The sequence below is a fragment of the Xenopus laevis genome, chromosome 7L, assembly GCF_017654675.1.
Source record: "Xenopus laevis strain J_2021 chromosome 7L, Xenopus_laevis_v10.1, whole genome shotgun sequence".
Classification (NCBI taxonomy): Eukaryota; Metazoa; Chordata; class Amphibia; order Anura; family Pipidae; genus Xenopus; species Xenopus laevis.
The window spans coordinates 120,043,209-120,067,605 of NC_054383.1; the positions used below are offsets into that span (position 1 = coordinate 120,043,209).

The 24,397-nt window shown below is 40.5% G+C and overlaps 1 protein-coding gene across 5 annotated transcripts in view; it reads left to right on the forward strand.

Annotated features, from left to right (window-relative positions):
• The window catches only part of LOC108696765 (serine/threonine-protein kinase BRSK2), a 165,743-nt gene that overhangs the window by 122,948 nt on the left and 18,398 nt on the right, over window positions 1-24,397 (forward strand). For all 5 annotated transcript variants that reach the window (XM_018226388.2, XM_018226389.2, XM_018226390.2 and 2 more), the window contains 5 exons: window positions 796-864; window positions 1,354-1,500; window positions 2,836-2,867; window positions 23,026-23,190; window positions 23,725-23,822. In XM_018226388.2, coding sequence (XP_018081877.1) covers window positions 796-864; window positions 1,354-1,500; window positions 2,836-2,867; window positions 23,026-23,190; window positions 23,725-23,822 — 511 coding nt within the window. The remainder of the gene's footprint in view (window positions 1-795; window positions 865-1,353; window positions 1,501-2,835; window positions 2,868-23,025; window positions 23,191-23,724; window positions 23,823-24,397) is intronic.

The following is a 24,397-nucleotide window of genomic DNA, read 5'->3' on the forward strand; positions in this document are numbered from 1 at the left end:
ATTCACTTTTTATAGTGCACTGAAAACAGCTTCAAAGATGCAGTACAAACTGCAACATGCACACCATACCTGCTATGTAAAAGTTATATTAAACTAGACACGCATGGGATAACTAAGATTCGCAGTTTGGTCCTTTTAAATTGAATTGGCAGGCCATTGGTCAATGTGTGAGGACCCATGACGGGGTCCATGGTGATAGATGGTGCCCAGTGATCTGCATCAGCATTTGTATAGAGTAGGGATGCATTGAATTCACTATTTTAGGATACGGCCAAATACCGAACCCTAATTTGCAAATTTGGGAAAGAGAATAAAAAGAGTAAAAATGTTTTGACTTCCTTGTTTGTGTGACGAAGAGTTACATGATTTTATGGATTCCGTTCAGCCAGGCACTTGGATTCGGCTGAATTCCGATGAAAAAGGGCGAATCTTGGCCGAATCCCGAACCGAATCCTGGATTTGGTGCACCCCTAGTATGGTGATCATTTGCCAACTAGGAGATCTTCATCTATTTGATTGTCTGGCCAAATAATGGCAACTGACTGCCCAACCTTCAGTGACTTTGTGTAGGCAGCTTTAAGCAAAATTTTATAATTTAATGTAATTCATTGTATACTCATGCGTAGCAGTAGTTTTAACCTAAACCTTTCGGCCAATGTGTCATTTATGGAGGCTGGACATTTTAGAAAAACATTAGTTTTATGGCAACATGTCAATGTTTTATTGCCACAGGGAACAGCAATCAGTAACAGGTCAAAATGACTAACTGAAAATGCACTTCATTTTTCTTTTAAGGGAGAAAAGTACGACGGGCGCCGAGCCGATGTGTGGAGTTGCGGAGTCATCCTATTTGCGCTTCTTGTGGTACGTGTTGCCCAGTAACAGTGGATGTTTTGCCTTTAATATCCTTTTTACTCCTGTGACAAACGAAATATACAATATACGTATATAGTACAGCATTTGTGGAATGAATTGCTAGCTGTGTCATAGGTAGGAGGTCCAACCTCTAGTATGTGTAAAACATGTTATAGGTCAGGTTATTAAAAGTAAGCTTTACAATTCCCATTTCTATATCTTTAAAACATACCCATAAAAGTACTCTGAGTTATGACGTAAACTGTTTCTTCTTACTTGTCAATATTTCCTCTAACGTACCCTTTAATCAGGCCATCCAGCTATCAAGCCATAACCTCCAATCCTGACACATGGCAGCCCCAATCATGGCTTAGTCTAGGGTAGAGCATTTAATAGCGACATTAGAACACAACGATTGCAATATTATGTGGATGTTTATACATGGAGGAACAGAATACTCTGCCTGTATTATATAGAACTACATTGTGTCTATTTCAGGGAGCATTGCCCTTTGACGATGATAACCTACGTCAGCTTCTGGAGAAGGTGAAACGTGGGGTATTCCACATGCCTCATTTTATCCCACCGGAATGTCAAAACCTGCTAAGAGGGATGATTGAGGTGGAACCAGAGAAGCGTCTCAACGTGAGTTCTAGATTGATTCTATAAAGACGTGGCCCTCTCCTCCTCCTAAGCACCGCTCATAGACAGGGAGACTTCCAGTAACTGTGCTCAGGGCTATATAAATAGTCAAATCTCCATCTGCAGGCTCTTCTGGTTTTGGAAGCATAGGACTGTAAGTCTAGGGAGAGCCACATTACAACATAGGCACATCATAAGCTCATTACCTTGTTCTCACCATATATAATGACTTCCATTCTTGGCCATCTCGATAAAGACTCTCATCTCCAGGTGCACAAATCCAGCATTGAGAACATTGCAGATGATGCTTGATATTACTTAATGCTTGTGCAGATCCCTTACAGCCCAATATCAGTTTAATGTAAACCCTTCATGCTAAGGGACAAATTCACTAAAGCGCGAAGCGGCTAGCGCAAATTCGCCAGTGTGACGTAATTTCGTTATTTCGCCGATTTACTAAATGGCGTACATTCGCGTGGACCTATTCTATCACTACTTTGCACCCTTAGACCAGGCAAAGTTGCGCTATGGCGAAGGGACGTAACTATGCTAAATCACTAACTTGCGCATTTTACTGAACGTTACCTCTTGCACCAGACTTCTCTTCGCCACCTCAGACCAGGTGAAGTGCAATAGAGTAGATAGGGCTTGCTTCAAAAAAAGTTTAAATTTTTTCTAAGTCCCAAAAAACGCGGGCGTCTTTTCATTTTTTAAGGGTGATAGGCTGAAAAAGATCGTAATTTTTTTGGGGGTACCCTCCTTCCCCCCTACATTTCCTAACATATGGCACCTAAACTATACAGTGGGCACATGTGTAGGGCAAAATAACAACTCTATTTTATTTTATGAAGCTTTCCCAGGTTTGTGTAGTGTAATGTATTTGCTGCTACATATACGTCCATTGTACTTTAACTTTGCGCCGTATGCAAATTAGGCATCACTAGCGTAACTTCGCTTTGCTTGACAAATTAACGCTAGCGCAACTTCGCTACCTTTCGCCTCCCTGATCGCAACTTCTGATTTTAGTGAATTAGCGGCGCCCTGGCGAAGTGTGGCGAAGCCTGCGCTAGCGCAACTCCGCAGGTTAGTGAATTTGCCCCTAACAATCAACACTGCTGCCCACCTGGGGTTCAAATGGTGACTGATCATATTGGTAGATCTTTAAAATGATAGGCTGTTAGTGTAGTTATAGCAGTTGGGCAGAACGTTTACTCTTAATAAAAATGTTCTGCTTCATTCTGAATTTCCACCACTTGAAGACCTCCTCATTCTCTTTTGGTTTTTTCTGATCCCATTCATTCCAACTAATATGTGTGTCTTCTTTTCTTGGCCTTGCAGCTAGATCAGATCCAGAAGCATTCCTGGTATCTGTAAGTAATATTTTTGCATTCTTTTCATACCCCCATGGAAGGTCACTTGACCATGTTTAGATGATACCGTCCTATTTCCATCTCATTTTTATATATTGTATATAAGAAACCTAACAAACAATCTGTCCCCATGTAATATCCACGTGCCACCAAGATTGCAAAAGGCATTTGGCGAGACATTTAATTGGGTTCTTCTCCGATTTCCCGGGGCCTAATGTGCTGCTCGTCTAATCTGCATGCTGAAGTAGAAGCAACCTTTGATGTTGTCGAAGATGTTTTTTTCCGGTGTTCTTATATATGGCCTCTTATGCCAATACCTGTGCAGGATTGTCCCTGGAGAGTTTGTTCTATTGACCTTGAATATATATACTTCTGTGTACAAACAGGGAACTAGAGAGTTCAGCAGACAAACAGCATATAAAATGTAATGCGTTGTGCTGGCTAGTAGAGCCGCAGCCTATAGCAAAGTATTTAATCAAAGGAAAAAAACATCCAGGACACTCATAAATTCTGGAACTGCCATAATAATGTGCAGCCCTGACTTTTCCCTTTTATTTGTACAGTATGTAGTTAAGGCGCAGTCGAAGCCCAAACAAAAATGGCAGAATAATGTCATTTAAACACAGGGCTGCTGTAGAAGAAAAGCCACCTTCTGCCATTGCCAGTTTGCTGCCTCTAAACCTTATGCTACATGTTCCCTCTTGGCCACCCTCATGCAACTTTGGTCTTAAAGGTGTGGTTCATCTTTAAGTTATCTTTTAAGTATGTATAGAATGGCCAACTGTGAACAACTTTTCAAATTGCCTTCACTTTTTCTTTTATATAGTTTTTGAATTATTTGCCTGCTTCTTCTGTTTGCAGGTTTCAAATGGGGGTAACTGACCCCTTTTTATTACTCATCTTTCTATCCAGGGCCTTTCCTAGTCTCTTATTCAAATCAATGCATGGTTACTAGGGTAATTTGGACGCTAGCAACCAGATTGCTAAAACTGCAATCTGGAGAGCTGCTGAATAACTCAAAAACCACAAAGAATAAAAAAATGAAAACCAGTTGCAAGTTATCTCAAAATATCACTCTCTACTTTATATTAAAAGTTAATTCAAAGGTGAACAACCCCTTTAATCTGCACTGGTTCGCTGGACTTACAAGAAGGTGAATCGAAGCACTGTGTATATGTGTGATAAGGAGGTAGACCACAAACTGGCAACGGGGCAGAGACATGCAGTCAGATTTGGGGAGTTTGGTCGCCCAGCGACAAATCTCCTCTTCTTTGGGGCAACTTATCTTCCGAACTGCCTCCCGTGCCTTCCTGCCGGCTAGAATATAAATCATAAAACGCTTCGATTTCCTCGTGAGGCAACTTCGGGCGACTTTGGAAAATGAAGTGCTCCGAGTGCCATCCCACCGGTGATTTACATTCTAGCCAGCGGGAAGGCAGGGGTCAGGGGAGGCAGTTTGGGGACATTAGTCGCCCCGACGAAGAGGAGATTTGTCACCGGGCGACTAATCTCGCCGAATCGCAGCATATGTCTCTTCCCATTATAGGCATCAAAGACTTTTAAAGGTACAAATTCACACCATACAAATGCTCTAACATCAGTTTTATCCGTACGTCCATCAGTTCTATTTATTAGTGTCCTCATCTTACTCCTAAGCCTTGTCCGATTGTGTTCTTCTACCCAGAATCCCCAGAGAAGTCTTGCGATGAGTCAGAAACATATTCGGTTAAACTCTGTCTCTTAAATAGAAATGTGGATGCTGAATTAAAGATGTGTTCTGCGAGTGTATCCTGTGCTCTCAGAATATCTATCATTGACTCATTATGGGTTACACAAACTCTTCTTTCATCTTATTCTTCACCCACACACCATTCGTGTTACTTCACACCTAAGCCAGATAGAATCTGGGCTTCTTTACCTAACCAGATTCTTGTGAGCAAAAGCACGCTGGCCTCTATTTGATTTATATATATATATATTTGTTTCTTGCATTTAGTTGTAGGGAGCGGGGCAAAAATGTAAGATCTTCGGCCTTGTGCCTCTATATGGTTATGTCGGTGGGTATAATATCCTTATATTTTACAACAGGGGGTACAATATTCCCTGTCTCTATGTATATATTCTTCTCAGTATATACACACACACACTGTTTTCCGTGTATCATTTTTCTGTTTGTATCGCAATGTCACGATCCGGGATTTCTATTCCTTCCTCTGTGTTATGAAAGTGTGAGGACTAATAATGGCCTCATATTTGGGTCAGTGAGATTCATTTGCTCCCGGTCAGAAAGCTGCCAGCCTATTCCCCAGGGACGTCAAGCCCCCTCTAGCAGTAATGAGATTAAACTAGGCTTAAATAATGAAAAAATACCTTCTGTTCGTTAACTCGTCCACGTTAGTTCTGCAAGAGCTCCACTCTGGAATTAGTAGTTCTAGTCTTTAACCAGGAATAAAGCAATTAAAAGAATACAGCTCCAATGCTGAGCTTCGAGAAAGCAAATGCTTAATTAGTGTGCTTGTGCCAGGAATCCCCCTAGGCTGTCTGACAGGCAACAGTGTGGCCCTGGCTCGCTCTGGGTGCTCAAGGGACCTTCAGATCATTCTGTATGTGGCCATACAAACAGCTGCCGGCACGTTTAACCATCTCAGAACTCCTAAAGAGTAAATATTCCTCCTTAATCTATGTAGATCGGTATATTTGCCTTTTAAGAAGTCATATTGCTAATTTCAACATAGGAACATGCTTTGGAGCTGGAGATTTCTGGTTTTGCAAAAGGCAAAATGATGTGAGAAGCCTTTAGGACTTACCTGTAAGCTCAATGTCACATGTGATAGATAATTCCTACTTACAGTATATAAATATAGAGCTGTACATATACAGGGCGCACCATTCATTTGGCAAAAGCTTTGCAATCATTGTTATACAGGTATGGGATCTGTTATCCAGAATGCTCGGGACCTGGGGGTTTCCGGATAAAGGGTCTTTCTGTAATTTGGATATTCCTGTCCTAAGTTTACTACAAATCATGTAAACATTCAATAAACCAAATGGGCTGGTTTTGCTTCCAATAAGGATTAATTATATCTTAGTTTGGATCAAGTACAAGCTACTGTTTTATTATTGAATTAATTTTAAAAACTTTGGATTATTTGATTATTATGGAGTCTATGAGAGACATTATTTCCGTAATTCAGGGCTTTCTGGATAACGGGTTTCCGGAAAACAGATCCCATACCTGTAGAGTATGAGCATTTTTAAGAGTGGGACCTGTTGAGAGTATTTGTCACTGCACATAATGACTATGCGAAAGACTGCAAACTGTTTAGTAGCGTTCCATTAAAGCCTTAAAGGAGAAACAAACCCTTTATTAAAAAAAACCCTACCCCCTACCCTACATAGACCCCTTCCCTCCTCCCCCCCAGCCTAGCTGCCCCCCTGGGCAAATGCCCCTAACTCTTTACTTACCCCTCCGTGCAGATTCTGTCTAGTGAAGTTCACTGGCTCAATCTTCAGCTGCTTCGGGAATCTTTGGAATGAGATGGTGCAATTTTCGTGAGTTTTCAGTGCATGGGCAATACATGGGCAGATTTATGCTGCTGATTCAGCCCATTTAGACCAAGTTGGCAGCTTACCAGCCTGTGTATGGGACCCAAACAACCTGTTGCTCACAAACCCCTTGTATGTTGCTCCTAGTGGCCTCAAAGCAGGTGCTTATTTTTGAATTCCTGGTTTGGAGTCAAGTTTTGTTGCATAAAAACCAAATGTACGGACAAACAGAGCCTCCCGTAGGCTGCCAGTCCACATAGAGGCTACCAAACAGCCAATCACAGCCCTTATCCTCAGGGACATTTTTCATGCTTGTGTTGCTCCCCAACATTTTTTAAAATCTGAATGTGGCTCATGGGTGCAAAAGGTTGGGGACCTCTGACATAGAGCAAACAAAACAGGCACAGGAATACCCTTACTAAAACCCTGTACTAAATGAGACCGTAACATCATAATTATTATCCTCTACAGGTATGAGACTTGTTATCCAGAAGGCTCGGGGCCTGGGGTTTTCCGGATAATGGATCTTTTCATAATTTGGATCTTCATGCCTTCAGTCTACTAGAAAATCATGTAAATATTAAATAAACCCAATAGGCTGGTTTTGCTTCCAATAAGGATTAATTATATCTTAGTTGGGATCAAGTACAAGCTACTGTTTTATTATTACAAAGAAAAAGGAAATCCTTTTAAAAATGTGCATTATTTGGATAAAATGAAGTCTGTGGGAGAGGGCCTTTCCATAATTCGGAGCTTTCTGGATAATGGGTTTCCAGGTACCTGTCCTAAGAACAATCCAGAGGAATGAGTGGAGTGTATTTGCAGCGCAGAGTCAGATTCCTTTGCCTGTTCTTTTCTATGATCCTATGAAATGTCTACATTCTGCTGCTCGTTTTCAGCTCCTTTAAACTGTGTAAGAACATAAATAATCATTATACTGAGCTAATAAGACGTGCATTAGCGCAGAATATAGAAATTCCCTTTAATTTAATTATCAGCATCGATAATGCTACATCCTTTGCAAAGGCAATAAGAGGATTTTCAGATCTACTCTATTTCACAATTATTATCTTCTTACAGTTTCTTACAATTCTTTTTTTTTTTCTCTTGAGGTAATTATAGGACATCGCTTGTAATGTGTCAGACAGTTCTCTCATCAGGGGAGGAGGATTTGGGGAGGCTATAAGCAGAAGGATTTCCACTGGAGAAAGCTTATAATTCTATATGAATATACTTTATAGCAGTAGATCTCTTTTTGGGGTGTTTAAAGGGGTTGTTCACCTTCGAGTTAACTTTTAGTATGATATAGAGAGTATTATTCTGAGACAATTTGCAATTGATTTTCATTTTTTATTAATTGTGGTTTTTGAGTTATTTGGCTTTTAATTCAGCAGCTCTCCAGTTTGCAATTTCAGTAATCTGGTTGCTAGGGTCCAAATAACCCTAGCAACCATGACTTGATTTGATTAATTGACTGGAATATTAATATGAAAGGGCCAGGTTTTAATTTTAGCAATCTGGTTGCTGGGGTCCAAATTACTGTAGTAATCATGCATTCATTTGAATAAGAGACTGGGATATGACTAGGAAAGGCCCTGGATAGAAGGACTAGAAATAAAAAGTAGCAATAACTATATATTTGTAGCCTAACAAAACTGTAAACAGTCAGAAGAAGCAGGCAAATAATTCAAAAACTATGAAAAAGGAAAAATGAAATCCATTTTAAAAGTTGTTTACAATAAGCCATTCTATAATGTACTAAAAGATAACTTAAACGTGAACCACCTTTAAGGCCAAAGAGAAAATTTGCACTCGGTTTTCATTTTTTATTATTTGTGGTTTTTGAGTTATTTAGCCTTTTATTCAGCAGCTCTCCAGTTTGCAGTTTCAGCAGTCTGGTTGCTGGGGTCCAAATTCCCCTAGCAACCATGTATTGATTTGAATAGGAGACTGGAATATGAATAGGAGAGGCCTGAATAGAAAGACGAGTAATAAAAAGTAGTAATAACAATACATGTGTAGCCTTACAGAGCATTTGTTTTTAGATGGGGTCAATGACCCCCCATTTGAAAGCTGGAAAGAGTCAGAAGAAGAAGGCAAATAATTAAAAAGTATAAAAAAATAAATAATGAAGACTAGTTGCTTAGCATTGACTATTCTACAGCATACTAATAGTTAACTTAAAGGTGACCCACCCTTTTGAGCTCACCTATGTTTCCAATTGTGCTAAACATGAGGGAGATGGCCTTTGTCCCCAGGACCAGCAGGGTAACCATGAGAAAAAAAATGTACAAAAGGAGGCAATTTACTAACATAGGTGCTAAATTGCAAGTCCCCATTGGCCCCCTGAATTCTTTCCCCTCTAGAAATAGCGACCGAACATGCAGAGTGAGTGCAGCGGAGCTCACGGACGCCATCTTTTTCTCTTTGTTAATCTTTGTGAAGTGAGTGGCGTATTGGCGCCTGCGCAGAAGGAGCAACCTTCCGGATCGCGACAACTGCGCATGCGCCGAAAGTGATTTTAAGTTGCCGATGGGGAGGAAGAAGACACAAAGATTAACTCTGCATGTGTGGTCGCTATTTCTAGAGGGGAAAGAATTCAGGGGTAAGACTGTACAGGGGGAGGCAGGAAAGGGGGGCCAGTGGGGACTTATCACAATGGGGGGGTTAAGTTCTCCTTTAAGTTGAATGTTTGTATTTCCCTATATCCCCAACTTTTTTTTATCCATGAGCAAACTGAGCATGCTCAAGCCCAAGCCCTGGAGGTTTAAGCTGAAAACAGGAAGTCTGATACAGAAGCCCATGAGTACACAATAGAAGGAAATAAATGTGGTGTTTCTTTTGACAAAGGACTCAGAGCAGCATTACTTTCAGGGTTTACTGGTGTATTTATATAGATCATACTGATAAAGCTTACTTAGTTTTAACCTTTCTTCTCCTTAATGCATAAGGGCCAAAGGAAAAGTGTCATTATGGGTATTTTACAACACAAGTAAGTCAGGGTAGAGCAGGGTCAGTACCGGGAAAAAAACAGATGGGCCCAGGCCCAGATCTGCGATTCGGAGGCTTCTTAAACGAAAATTCAACCCCCCATATAATAAAACCCACTACCCCCTACCCTACATATTCCCCCCTTCCTGCTCCCAACCGCATAGGTGATAACTCCAGTAATTGGCGCATATCTTGTAATTACCCCTCGTTGCAGATCAAGCGCATCGGAGCTCCCGGGAGCCATCTTCTTCTCTTCGGTAATCTTCAGGTCTTCCCTTCGGCTATTTCCTTCACTTTCGGTGCATGCGCAGTTTTCCGGAACCGGAAGATTGCTTCAACTGCGCATGCGCCGATATGACGCTTACTTTCCGAAAATTACCGAAGAGAAGCAGATGGCGCCCGTGAGCTCCGCTGTGCAACGAGGGGTAATGACAGGATTAGAGGCAATTACTGTAGTTATCACCTGTGCGGGCGGGAGCAGGGAGGGGGAAGTATGTAGGCTAGGGGTAATTACAGGATTAGGGGCAATTACTGGAGTTATTACTTGTGCAGTTGGGAGCAGAGAGGGGAGACTATGTAGGGTAGGGGGTAGTGGGTTTTATTATATGGGGGTTTAGTTCTCCTTGAATGCCGCAACCTCCCTTTGTCGGGTGGTTGCAGCAAAAACATTGCGTATCCCAGTCCGACTCCGGGGTGGAGCACTGATGGAGCTGCTCTGTACACTGTAATATGCCTTGCAAAGCCGTTGTATTGACTCGTGGTCTTTGGAACTCATGACTACAACAGTGGTCCTAGCTTACATATAGGATAACTAACATGTGCTCCAGTCCCGTTGGCATAAACCATAAGGCTGTTGCATCCTATTCAGTCTCCAAATGACAAAGTGATTAAACCCAATTCAGTCACTTTTTCCAGCTGCCTGATATTAATACTGTCAATCACTTACAACAAAAGGGAACAGGATCTGCCGGGCGCAGTAATCACTTCTATCCAACTAACACTTTCCTTTCTAATTGGACTGTTATGGGCTGCTGAAATATATCAGAAAAAAAATGATAAAGCCATTTGCCGCTGGCTGCAAAGTGCATGAGTGTCCTTATAGGAACAATAACGCAAGCACAGAATAAAGAGGAGCAATACTAGACTCTGGTCATTTTAACCCAGACCCATGAAAAGGGCGCCGTCGCATAGTCATTTAATGCCATGCAATTAAGTCTCAACAATAACGGGCGCATTATAAATATTCAGCGGTGTTTGCTTTTTCATTCGTGTCTTCAAATCTTCCAATTTAAGTTATTATATCCTCCTCGAGAGGCATTAGCGCTGTGTGGCACAACAGGGCCCCCTCTACTATAATGGCAAGGTGATTTGTTCTAGAAAGGGAATTCTGATGTCACACTTGAACAGTTGTCACACTCAAACAAAAGCTTCAGAACTGCAGCGGGCTAAAGAAGGAGTCGGAAAAAGGGAAGAAGCCAGGATAATAAGGAGTTTTATTTATGCATGGAAACCTTGGATGTAGTTTATTTTTTTTTATTTTATTTTAAAGGAGAAAGAAAGCTACCGAAAGCAGTTTACTACTACTGACTGATACCCCATTGCTATTGATGGGCCTACCAGTACTACTGGTTCATCCAGCTGTGTTTTTTTGTAAATACAGTATGTGCAAAATATGTACTGCTGAATGTACTTTGAACTCTTGGTATAGAGATATACACATATAACCCACGCAGAGCTGTTAGAATTCTGCTAACATGCGATGAGAGTTTTCTGCATGGCAATGACAGTTCTTTTTTCTCCTTGACGTCATTATTACTTTACATTTTTCTAGAAGGAATTCCCTGCGGTGGTATAAGATCAAGGCTGGCTTAAAAGGCATATTAATAGCTGAAAGTAAAGTTACAAAAAGCTGTGTTATGAATGACTTCGAGTAAACTTACACCACAGTCCCATAGTTACCTTGATTTAAAGGCGCATTCTTGCATCAAGAGAATTTTTTTTTGCGGCAGTGCCCTTTAAGCACTTGTATCGAATTCCAGTTTCATGTTCTGATTTAATGACTGACTTATGGAGCTCAGATAAATAGATCATTCTCAGCACCTCGTTTTATTCTTTTCCAATAACGACCTCATCTGTTTCTCTGCAAGTTATAGCTACACTCATGCACTTTGAGACATGGAATTATTAGGGAACGATGCACTCTGGCCGCTCGCTCTTGAGAGATATTTATGAGCCTCACAATCAAGCCGTGCAATTATTGGTCGGTAATCGCTAACACTTGAGTTTTACAACAGAGAAGCTACTCTGATTGGTCGTCAGCCATTGGTGGTGCAATACTTGGCTTTTAAAGGGTTACCAGCAGTTTGCTGTTGAGTGGCTGCGTTGTAGGAATATAAATATGCAAAAAGAAGTTAATGAACATGTTGTTAATCATGCTTGATGGTCTGGTCCTTCTTTTTTAAATCTTTTGAGCCCATCATTATCCAGAGCATTGATCTTATCGGTTGCTGAACCACACATTGTTCTGCAAACCATCTGTGCCCTGCACACTTTCCCCATTACATTTAATTATATCCTAATGATTGAATGCCTAGAGTTTTGGAAAACATTTTGATGTTCTCTGTGACTTGCCATTTCAATTACACCCTTCGTCAAACAATTTTGATGCATGTGTTTTCTGAGTTAATTTAACAAAAAATTAAAATAATTCACAGCACAGGAAAGGTGAGGTGTCACACAATGTAACCGATCCATCGTGTAACCACGCAGACAAAAGCAAAACACAAAGTCATTGCAAAATTATTTGTAGATTTCATTCTAAAATAACATCAATACAGCCAGTTTATAAAATGATAAGGGACAGGGCTGGTTATGTGGAAAGGCCACAAAGGGCCCGGCCAAGGGTGGCAGAATTTTAGGGGCAGTGTGCCGCCCATCTACATAGTTACATAGTTACATAGTTAAATTGAGTTGAAAAAAGACAAAGTCCATCAAGTTCAACCCCTCCAAATGAAAACCCAGCATCCATATACACACCCCTCTTCACTTTTAATTAAATTCTATATACCCATATCTATACTAACTATAGAGCTTAGTATCACAATAGCCTTTGATATTATGTCTGTCCAAAAAATCATCCAAGTCCCTCTAATAATCAGCATCACAACATCACCCGGCAGTGCATTCCACAACCTCACTGTCCTGACTGTGAAGAACCCCCTACGTTGCTTCAAATTAAAGTTCTTTTCTTCTAGTCTAAAGGGGAGGCCTCTGGTACGGTGATCCACTTTATGGATAAAAAGGTCCCCTGCCATTTGTCTATAATGTCCTCTAATGTACTTGTAAAGTGTAATCATGTCCCCTCGCAAGCGCCTTTTTTCCAGAGAAAACAACCCCAACCTTGACAGTCGACCCTCATAATTTAAGTCTTCCGTCCCTCTAACCAGTTCAGTTACACGCCTCTGCACTCTCTCCAGCTCATTTATATCCCTCTTAAGGACTGGAGTCCAAAACTGAACTGCATACTCCAGATGAGGCCTCACCAGGGACCTATAAAGAGGCAGAATTATGTTTTCATCCCTTGAGTTAATGCCCTTTTTTATGCAAGACAGAACTTTATTTGCTTTAGTAGCCACAGAATGACACTGCCCAGAATTAGACAACGTGTTATCTACAAAGACCCCAGATCCTTCTCACTTTAAGGAAACTCCCAACACACTGCCATTTAGTGTATAACTTGCATTTATATTATTTTTGCCAAAGTGCATAACCTGCATTTATCAACATTGAACCTCATTTTCCAGTTTGCTGCCCAGTTTTCCAACTTAGACAAATCACTCTGCAAAGTGGCAGCATCCTGCATGGAACCTATAGTTCTGCACAATTTAGTATCATCTGCAAAAATAGAAACAGTACTTTCAATGGCCACCTCCAGGTCATTAATAAACAAGTTGAAAAGCAAGGGACCTAGTACAGAGCCCTGCGGTACTCCACTAACAACACTGGTCCAATTAGAAAATGTTCCATTTACCACCACTCTTTGTAGTCTATCTTTTAGCCAGTTCTCTATCCAGGTACAAATACTATGTTCCAGGCCAACATTCCTTAATTTAACCAGTAACCTTTTGTGTGGCACTGTATCAAATGCTTTAGCAAAATCTAAGTAAATCACATCCACTGCCATCCCAGAATCGAGGTCTCTACTTACCTTCTCATAAAAAGAAATTAAGTTAGTCTGGCAAGATCTATTACGCATAAAAACATGCTGGCACAAACTCATAGTATTATGATTTGCTATGAAGTCCAATGGGTTTGGAAGCACTGGGTATATGCGGGAGATTTGAATCTCCCATGAGCCAATCCCTGTGCTCCGGACCCAATGAGATAAGACTTGAACATGTGTGCACATATGAATGGGGGAACCAGGGTCGGACTGGGCCGGCGGCACAACCAGAAAAAACCCGGTGGGCCCAGCCCTCACCCAGACCCCCTCCCCCAATATGCTGGTCCCCCAAAAAAAAGTTTGTGCCACACGCAGGCTTCTTGCACCCGCGCGGGGGAACCTGGAGGCAGGTTCCTTTTCGCGCTTCTTCCTTCCTGCGTGATTTTCACATTTGCAGTTGTTTACTAGTCAAAAAACAGCTAACGTTTTGGCTAGCACTCTAGTCAAAGGCCAAAGGCTAGAGTGCTAGCCAAAACATTAGCTGTTTTTTGACTAGTAAACACCTGTACCTTCTTCATAAGGCCTGTGAGTGCAAGCCTCTTTTTTGCTCTATGTATATATATATATATATATATATATATATATATATATATATATATATATATATATATATATATATATATATATATATATATATTCGGTATTTATATTTATATGCAAAGCAAAGTATGAAAGGACCTGTATGCAAATCTTGCTGAAAAATATCATGGTCTCTTTGTTTGTATGACGACGATTCATATTTTTAAGGATTTTAAGGCTGCATCTTGGCTGAGTCCTGGATTTGGTGCATCCATATTTATTATTCATATAGTTCCTTTAATTAAGTGGTGTCCAAAAGGAAGACCACTTTAACTAGATACCAGTAGACCACCCAGAGTACAGCTCTGCTGACTGGTCTATTGGATCTCTGGGTAATTCCCAATATTCAATGCAAGAAAAACACACAGGGGTAAATCTATCAAAGAGTGAAGTTCCGCCACTAGAGTGAAATTCTGCAGCTCTCAATTCATTTCTATGGGATTTTGAAAGGCGTATTTATCAATGGGTGAAAGTGAAAGTTCACCCTTTGATAAATACGCCTATAACAATTCCCATAGAAATGAATGGAGAGTGGCGGAATTTCACTCTAGTGGTGGAACTTCACTATTAACTTCACTCTTTGATAAATATACCCCACAGAGTGCAACAATATGGCTTGGCGTTTTTAGAGATTGGAATTTTGGATGAATAGAACAAATTATATAATAAGTTCTGTTAAATCGATATGAAAATAAATCAGTGTTGGAATTCGATCTTCAGATCCTTGAATGATCATAGGCTAAGGGAAATTTTCAATGTTTTTTTTCCCAGTTAATTCAATAAATACTGAGAAAACATTCAATGTTCATTGAAAATTTGATAGATCAGTAACAAAATACTGGACAATTCTTGAGACTGTCCATAACAAAATATTGTGATACTCACATGCCACCTTCCTGGGCTTTCTACAACAAAGGTCATGTAATGCTTGGAATACCCACTTTCAAAAGGACTTCCCTCTCAATACATGATATGAACAAAAGTAAGAAGGTGGTCCTCCAGTTTGCAGTATTAAAAAATGCAAAAATGTCAAACTTCCTTTAAAAGCATAGAACAGATACCATTAAGACAGACAATTCCATTACCATGACATGTACAGTCACCTGACGCGTTTCATGCCCCTCACCAGCACATCTGATATCTGATGGTCAGACTTTGATTGGATATTGACAAGGACTGCAGTATGGCCATCAATGTGGTCCTGATGTGGTCTGCAGGGGATGCAACCATTTGTGCCTCAGGAGGCATGAAATGCGTCACGCTTTGGTCCTCATGTCCTAATAAATGTTTTTGTACTTTTAAATCTTTTGTTATTATTTTTGGGAATATTTACATTTTTCTTTGTATGAAACTATTGGATTTGATTGGATAGAATGAATTTGGTCAAAGGTTTCTGGCAAAGATCAGCTTGCTTAGCTTGCCTACATTAGGGGGGTTATTTACTAAACTCCGAATGCAAAAATCACAAAAATTCATGTTTTTTTTTTTTTTTTATAAAATCTGACTTTTCAAAAATCGCAAATTTTTCGGAATTTATTAAACCCCAACGATGGAAAAGTCTGAATCAGAAAATCCGGTATCTCAAACCTGTTGAGGTTGCATATAAGGCAATGGGAGAAGTCCCAATGATTTTTGATTTGTACTGGGTTTCATGCAATATCCCGAAGTATTCTGAGTTTTCAGGTTAAAAAATGATGAGAAAATTATGAAAATCTGATTTTTTCCTGCAAAGCACATTTTTGGGAAAATTTAATAATAAATAAGCGTTAAAAACCCAAGCGGATTGAGTTTGTAGCAGAAAATATTGAGATAAATTCGGACTTTGATAAATAACCCCCTAGATGTCTGCTTAAAAACAGTGCAATTTGCAGCTTGTATTTAAAACAGTAGCTAATTGGCCCTGCAGCATGTGGTATCAGTTCCTGGTATTTAAGAGGTAACAAAGCTTTCCTAATCTGCATATATATGTCTTTAGATATAGGAGCAGGGTCTCATTGGTCCCCACCACAATATGCAACTCTTGACCTCCCAAGAATAGAAGGCCCTTACCATAGGCCCCATAGCAGGTACAGGGCTTCCTTCTGTATGTATATGATTAAATAGACTGAGCTTAGGCTCACTCTTTCAGAGACGGCATATTGTCATCTTATCCTGATTTATATCAGTACAAATATGCAAAGAACAAATGTTCTGCACACCAAATAAACCCAACCATCCTGCTGTAATGTGTGACATTGCATGCAGAAAATGATGGGAAGCATCAATAAATCACTTAGAGCCACATTTAGCAGTGGCCAAGTGGGTAATGAAGGCCATATTTAAATTCGAAAGGATGTGGCCAATGAAGGAAGATTTGGGGCCCCATATTGAGAAAATAAATAAGAATATCAATCAGTCACTCTCTCTGCCCTGCACTAAAACCTGCCCTGTAGTTCAGAGATATGAATTCATTCCCCACCTCTGTGTGCAGGCTGATTTATTTGCAAGCAAATGAAGTGAGGCATGTACAGATGGGAGATAAAATGAGGCTTGCTTCTAAACATAGGCCAGTAAGTCTACAAGTGATTTATTGGGAAGACAAACAATACCCATTACAATGATATTTTATGCACAGTAGAATTCTCGCTTCCATAGGAATCAACTGAATATCCTGAATATCCTAGACATATAAAATACACATAAAACAGGGGGTAGCTTTATTATCATGATTATATGGGGCAGCTCTGATTTTCCAATGGGCAATTTTACAAGGCAGTGCAAATGAACTGATTAAATTAACTTTATCCTGTTGATGGAATCTGAAACTGCGACCAAGATGGCTCCCATAAGGCTATAACTATTGGGGTTTTTTCCCCCCTGTATGGCCCGACATTTGCTCAGGGCTACCCCTTACCTAATAACAAGGCTACAGTTATATAAAGCTACATTTGGATCCGTTTTCACCCCAAAGATCACCCTAACTTGCCTCCAGTAATATTTAGGACATTAAATAAACGTAAATCAGGGATCTCCAATCTGCAGTCCTCCATCATTTGATGACCTATTGATGATCTTCTGGACTGTATGTTGGAAATTTCAAAAGTATAAACTGAACAAAATAATTTTTATCTAGATTCTTTCCTAACATGAGACGCTTCAGATGATAGGGAACCAGGCCAAATCTTCCCTACTCTAAAACTGGTCCTAGAACAGGGGTCCATAAGCCTTTTTTACCCGTGAGCCACATACAAATGTACAAATGTAAAATAAGTTTGAGAGAGAGCAACATAAGCACATAAAAAGCTCCTGGGGATAACAAATACAGACTGTGACTACTGGTAGCTCCTATGTGGACTTGCAGCCAACTGGAGACTCTTTTTAATAGTACACCTGGTTTTAAGCTTACCTTTAAGCTAGGAATTAAAAAATAAGCACCTGCTTTGAGACCACTGGGAGCAACATCCAAGGGGTTGGAGAGCAACATGTTACTCACAAGTCACTCTTTGGAGATCACTGTCCTAGAAGGAAGCATGGTAGAAGATGGTAGAGAGGGGATGGTGCTCTAGGAGGCTAGTAATGTTCATGCACACAAGATTCTATTTTAGTTACACAAGTCAGTATACTTATATTTCTTACAGTGTTTTCATTGAAGATTATAGAAGGTCCCTACTGCTTTTCTTCTGCTCTCAAATGGAGATTACTGGATGTTTGGCTGAACATCACCATACAACAGTATCAGAAATCATAGAGACAGCACTCATGTAAAAGTTCTGCACACTTCTAGGTGAGTGCTGTTCCTATGATTTCTGATACTATTTTCAGTGAAGAGTCGCTAGTTGGCTCATTTAGTAACACTGGGAAAATCTTCATCTTGATCCAAGGTAATTTTCTCAGAGATATTACCTGAGCCACGAGCAATGCTAAGGAGACAGCGGGAGCGTAGGGAGATTAATGCGTGGCTAAAAGATTGGTGTAGGGAGGAGGGTTTTGGGTTTTTGGAGAACTGGGCTGATTTTTCAGTCGGCTACAGGCTCTTTGCTAGGGATGGGCTGCACCTCAATGATGATGGGGCAGCTGTTTTGGGAGAGAAGATGGCTAGAGGGTTGGAGGAGATTTTAAACTAGGTGTGGGGGGGGAGGGTTCAGTAAAAGATTCAGTGGTAGACAGGTTAGATGAGATAGTGGGCAAAGAAAGGGAAAATGGGGGAGGAGATTTGGCTAGGGATACTGTTAAGGATAGGGAGGACCACATGTCATATGTTCAATATGGTGCCAGTATTAAATGTATGTTTACAAATGCAAGAAGTCTGACTGGTAAAATGGGAGAGCTGGAGCTGCTGGTGATGGAAGGAAAATATGATGTGATTGGTGTGGCCGAAACATGGCTGAATGAGTCGCATGACTGGGCAGTAAATATCAGTGGCTATACTTTGTTTCGGAGGGACAGAGGCAATAGAAAAGGAGGAGGGGTATGTCTGTATGTTAGACAGGATTTAAAAGCTCATATAAAGGAGGAGGTTATGTTAGAAAATGAGGGGCCAGAAGTCGTATGGGTGGAGTTCTTCACCAATTGTAAAGAATCCAGCAAATTAATTGTAGGAGTATGCTATAGACCCCCTAATGTAAGTGAGGAGGAAGAGACAAAGCTCCTAATGCAAATAGAAAAGGCTGCTAGTTTAGGTAAAGTAATGATAATGGGGGATTTTAATTACCCAGATATTGACTGGAGCAACGGTACTGCTAGATCAGTTAATGGGAGCAAGTTTATAAACTTATTGCACGACAATTTTTTAGCACAGGTTGTTGAGGAGCCTACCAGAAAAAATGCTATTCTTGATTTAGTGATCTCAAATGACCCAGAACTTATAGCAAATGTGCAAGTCATTGAACCCCTGGGTAATAGTGACCATAATGTTATATCTTTTAATGTCTGGTGCAAAAAACAAAAATATACTGGGGCAACAAAAACCATGAATTTTGCCAAAGCTAATTTTAGTGCCTTGAGGGCTGCCCTACAGAGTATTGATTGGGGCATTAGGTTTTCAGCTAAAAACACAGAACAGAAATGGTTGTCCTTTAAAATGATATTAAATCATTACTGTTCTCAATTTATTCCCTTAAGGACTAAACGTAGAAGCTCTAAGAATCATCCTGTGTGGCTTAATACAGAGGTAAAGATGTTAATGGGAAAGAAGAGAAAGGCATTTAAAAACTACAAATCTGTAGGGACAGAAGCTGCATTTAATGAATATAAACACTGTAATAAATGTTGTAAATCAGCAATCCGGAAGGCTAAGAAAAGAAATGAAGAGTTAATTGCGGTGGAGGTGAAAACTAACCCTAAAAAGTTTTTTAAATATATTAATAGTAAAAAGATGCAGGTTGAGAGTGTTGCTCCATTAAATAATGGTATCAGTATGGTTGTAACAGATACAGATAAGGCAAATGTGTTAAATCAGTTCTTTTCTTCAGTGTATACAATAGAGGAGTCTGGGTTCACAGGCTCACTTAATAACTGCACGAATGGTTCAGCTCAATCTAGTCAGTGGCTGACTCAGGATATGATTCAAAAAGCTTTAATACAAATTAATGTAAACAAGGCTCCAGGGCCTGATGGCATACACCCCCGGGTTCTAAGAGAGCTTAGTTCAGTTTTAGACCAGCCCTTATTTCTGATTTTCTCAGATTCACTGTCATCTGGTATGGTGCCTATGGATTGGAGAAAAGCTGATGTTATTCCAATATTTAAAAAGGGATTACGATCTCAGCCTGGCAATTATAGGCCAGTAAGCTTGACATCTGTGGTGGGCAAATTATTTGAAGGCTTGTTAAGGGATCACATACAAAATTTTGTCCTAATGAATGGCATTATGAGCAACAATCAGCATGGCTTTATGAAGGATAGGTCATGTCAGACGAATTTGATTGCATTTTATGATGTGGTAAGTAAGATTCTGGATAGTGGGGGGGCAGTAGATGTGATCTATTTGGATTTTGCCAAAGCGTTTGATACTGTGCCCCACAAACGACTGCTTTCTAAACTAAGGTCTGTTGGGCTTAATGAAGTCGTTTGCACATGGATAGGAAACTGGCTACAGGATCGGGTACAGAGGGTGGTTGTTAATGGGACATTCTCTACTTGGAGTAAGGTTCTTAGTGGGGTCCCCCAGGGCTCAGTATTGGGTCCACTTTTATTTAACTTGTTCATTAATGACTTAGGGGAGGGTGTTGTAAGTAATGTATCAGTGTTTGCAGATGACACAAAATTATCCAGCCCAATTAATTCCATCCAGGATGTGGCATCCTTGCAACAGGATCTTGACAAACTGGCAATCTGGGCAGCTAAGTGGCAAATGAGATTCAATGTTGATAAATGTAAAGTCATGCACCTGGGATGTAAAAATATCCAAGCCACTTATACCCTAAATGGGACTGCACTAGGCAAATCCATTATGGAAAAGGACCTTGGAGTCCTTGTAGATGATAAACTTGGCTGTAGCAAGCAATGCCAGTCAGCAGCATCAAGGGCAAATAAGGTCTTGAGCTGTATTAAAAGGGGCATAGAGTCACGGGAGGAGGGGGTCATTCTTCCACTGTATAGAGCACTTGTAAGGCCCCATCTAGAATATGCTGTACAGTTTGGTCTCCATCACTCAAACAGGACATTATTGTATTAGAGAGGGTACAGAGAAGAGCAACTAAGCTGGTAAAAGGTATTGAAAATCTTAGCTATGAGGAAAGACTGGCCAAATTGGGGATGTTCACGCTGGAGAAGAGGCGCTTAAGGGGTGATATGATGACTATGTATAAATATATAAAGGGATCATATAACAATCTCTCTAATGCTTTATTTACCAGTAGGTCTTTCCAGCTGACACGAGGTCACCCATTCCGATTAGAAGAAAAGAGGTTCCGCCTAAATATTCGGAAGGGGTTTTTACAGTGAGAGCTGTGAAGATGTGGAATTCTCTCCCTGAATCAGTTGTACAGGCTGATACATTAGATAGCTTTAAGAAGGGGTTGGATGGCTTTTTAGCAAGTAAGGGAATACAGGGTTATGGGAAATAGCTCATAGTCCAAGTTGATCCAGGGACTAATCCGATTGCCATTTTGGAGTCAGGAAGGAATTTTTCCCCCTCTAAGGCAAATTGGAGAGGCTTCAGATGGGTTTTTTGCCTTCCTCTGGATCAACTGGCAGATAGGTAGTTAATAAACAAAAAAAAAAAAAAGGTTGAACTCGATGGACATGTGTCTTTTTTCAACCTTACTTACTATGTTACTATGTTACTATGTTGATGTTCACTATAGCATCAGCTGGTTGAACAAAGCTAATCACTGATTGGAACTCATTTACCAATGTTGGCCAGTGAAGCTGCAAGCTCTTACCCTGGGGCTGACACATGCCCAGGGTCTGAATGGACCGGCAGGATACCGGAAAAAAACCCGGTGGGCCCAGACCTGTTCCCATGCATCTCCCTGACCTCCCTCCTGGACCGATGACCTCCGCATCTTGAAGGAAATAAGCTACATGCAGGACGGGTGGCCATTGGAGAGGGATTGTACCTGGGGTAGAGGTCTCTTAGAGGGGGGTTCCACCTGGGGCAGGGGGGTGTGGGGGCCCCTGACACGGCAACCCGGTGGGCCTCGGACACCCAGTCTGACACTGCATGCGTTTACCTTGCCAGATACCTTCCATTCAGCTTCATATTGTGACTTTAATGGCCATGGAGAAGAAACAGCCCATGTAACTAAGAATTCCTCAAACGCATTTGAGACAGAAAACCTGGCTATGTAATGCTGTTTGCAAATGGAATAAAACAGGAAGCAGAAAAATAAGAGCTCCCTTTAATGCTTCCCACACCATGAACTTCCTTTTATTTCCTTTCTCCTCGCTTCAACAAATCTATGTCTCACCATGCTTTGTTTCATCATTCAGCGCAGGCCTCCACCAGCACTACTCAGTGAGGCTCATTTATAAACACTGGGCAAATTTACTCCTGGGCAGTAAACCATGCTAACCAATCAGATGATTGCTTTCAGTGCTCAACCTGCAGCTGATTGAAAAAAAGCTAATCACTGATTGGTTGTTATGGGTTACTGCCCAGGTGCAAATTTGCCCAGTGTTTATAAATGACCCTCATGTTTATCCCTATAAAAGCAATATAGAATTATCTAAGTTTTAACTCCATTTGTCATACGCAAATGCCGGGGGGGGGGAAGAGTGGAAATCACAAGATAGAATCTGAAAACTGAGTTATTACAAGTAATTTGGTAACACAGACACTTGGGAAATAAGAATTTCAGCTTTTGGCCCAGGTGGAAAAAAAAAACTAAAAAAAGTGTATTTGTCTTTTTGCAATGCTCCTACGCATTTTATATGATGTGACAGTACAGATATAGGATCCGTTATGAGGAAACCTATTATCCAGAGAGCTCAGAGAAGACCATCTCCCATAGGCTCCATTTAATTAAAAAATTCACCTTTTTAAAAATGATTTCCTTTTTCTCTGTAATAATAAAACAGTAGCTTGTACTTGATCCCAACTAAGATATAATTCATTATTATATAATTATTGGAAGATAAACCAGCCTGTTGGGTTTATTTAATATTTACATGATTTTTTAGTAGACTAAAAAAAAGTTGGTGATCCAAAAAAAGCCAGGTCCCGAGCCTTCTGGATAATAGGTCCCTTACCTGTATTAACATGGATTCTATTTTCACTCTGATAGACCCAATGTTCCAAAATAATAGCCCTAGACAGAACATGTAACTGCCTTTTAGGAAGCTACATCCATGAGAATAAGAAAATGTCATTAAAACTTTTACATTCTTTATTTGCAGAGGAGGCAAAAATGAGCCTGAACCAGAGCAACCGACTCCTCGGAAAGTGGCTATCAGGAGGATTCACTCAGTAAGCGAGTTTGACCCCGATGTGTTGGACAGCATGCATTCCTTGGGCTGCTTCAGGGACAAGACCAAACTGAAGCTGGAGCTGCAGAATGAGGAGTGAGTATACAGCAAAGAGACATGGTTACTGATAGGACACCTGTAGTGATGATACACGTGGCTAATATACTTGGCCTCTCTTCTGTTCTGATTGTTCAAAATTCTTAGCCGATCACAGTGTTCTCCAGACAGTAGCACATTGAGGTGTTACACACACATAGGATATGCCCATCTTCTCTAGACTTGGATTTAGATCAAAGTGTGAGCAGTTGGCCCCATGTTTACCCTAAACAGAATGTCTTGTGGGTGGAGAAGCAAGACGATGAACCTTCACGCTTCAGCATCTGAAGACCAAATCCACCTGATCAAATGGTCAAATAGTGGACTTTTAGACTTATTAGAAGATGGTATTTTCTTTGTAGTGTTTATGCATGACCCTCAACACGTTGCAAGGACAGCTGAATGCTAAAAGCTCTACAGGGGCTTATTTAAACTCATGCCAAGCCTGGCTATTGATGGTGAGATGATGACTAGCTCGCTATTATAAACCGGCACAGGCTCAGTTAGAATGCTCTTCTTGCTTTTATCTTGCAGTGAAAATCAAGAAAAGATGATTTATTATCTTCTCCTTGATCGGAAAGAAAGATATCCCAGCTGTGAAGACGAAGATCTTCCACCTCGAAACGACATAGGTAAGGGGGAAACTTACAACAGCAAATACATTTGTGTAATGTCCAGGGTAACCACATTGGGACAAAGCAGAACTGGCACCGGTAATTGTGGAAGGCCAAGAGAATAAATGGTCCATGTCTGGTCTAACAGTAGGTTGTCTCTGCTCAGCTTTCCAGAAAGGTCCAGTAAATGGCCAACAAGTGAATAGGCAAAATATATTTGCACTATGAAGTATACTGACTTTTTAATGCAAAACGAAATGTATTTAAAAAGCAGCTTTTTCAACAATTTTATAAATTGACGAGTAGTTAAAATTCCTGTAAGCTGAAATGCAGATTTTTTTTCAAACACCCTTATTGACCTGGTAATGTGGTGCAAGATAGGCACCATGGGTCCTTCCAAAATAGAGTTGAATAAAGGAACAGCTGGAAGAACTATGCATATTTTCACGGCTTACAGCAGATTCCTAAGACCTGCACAGGAACCTCGTGTAGTAACTTGTATCATTTCCCAATATATTATTCACCCAGTGTGTGTGCTGCAGAAGGTGCTGGGTCCCTGGTGAGCCTCCTCTATAGCTATTTTTATCCAGTTA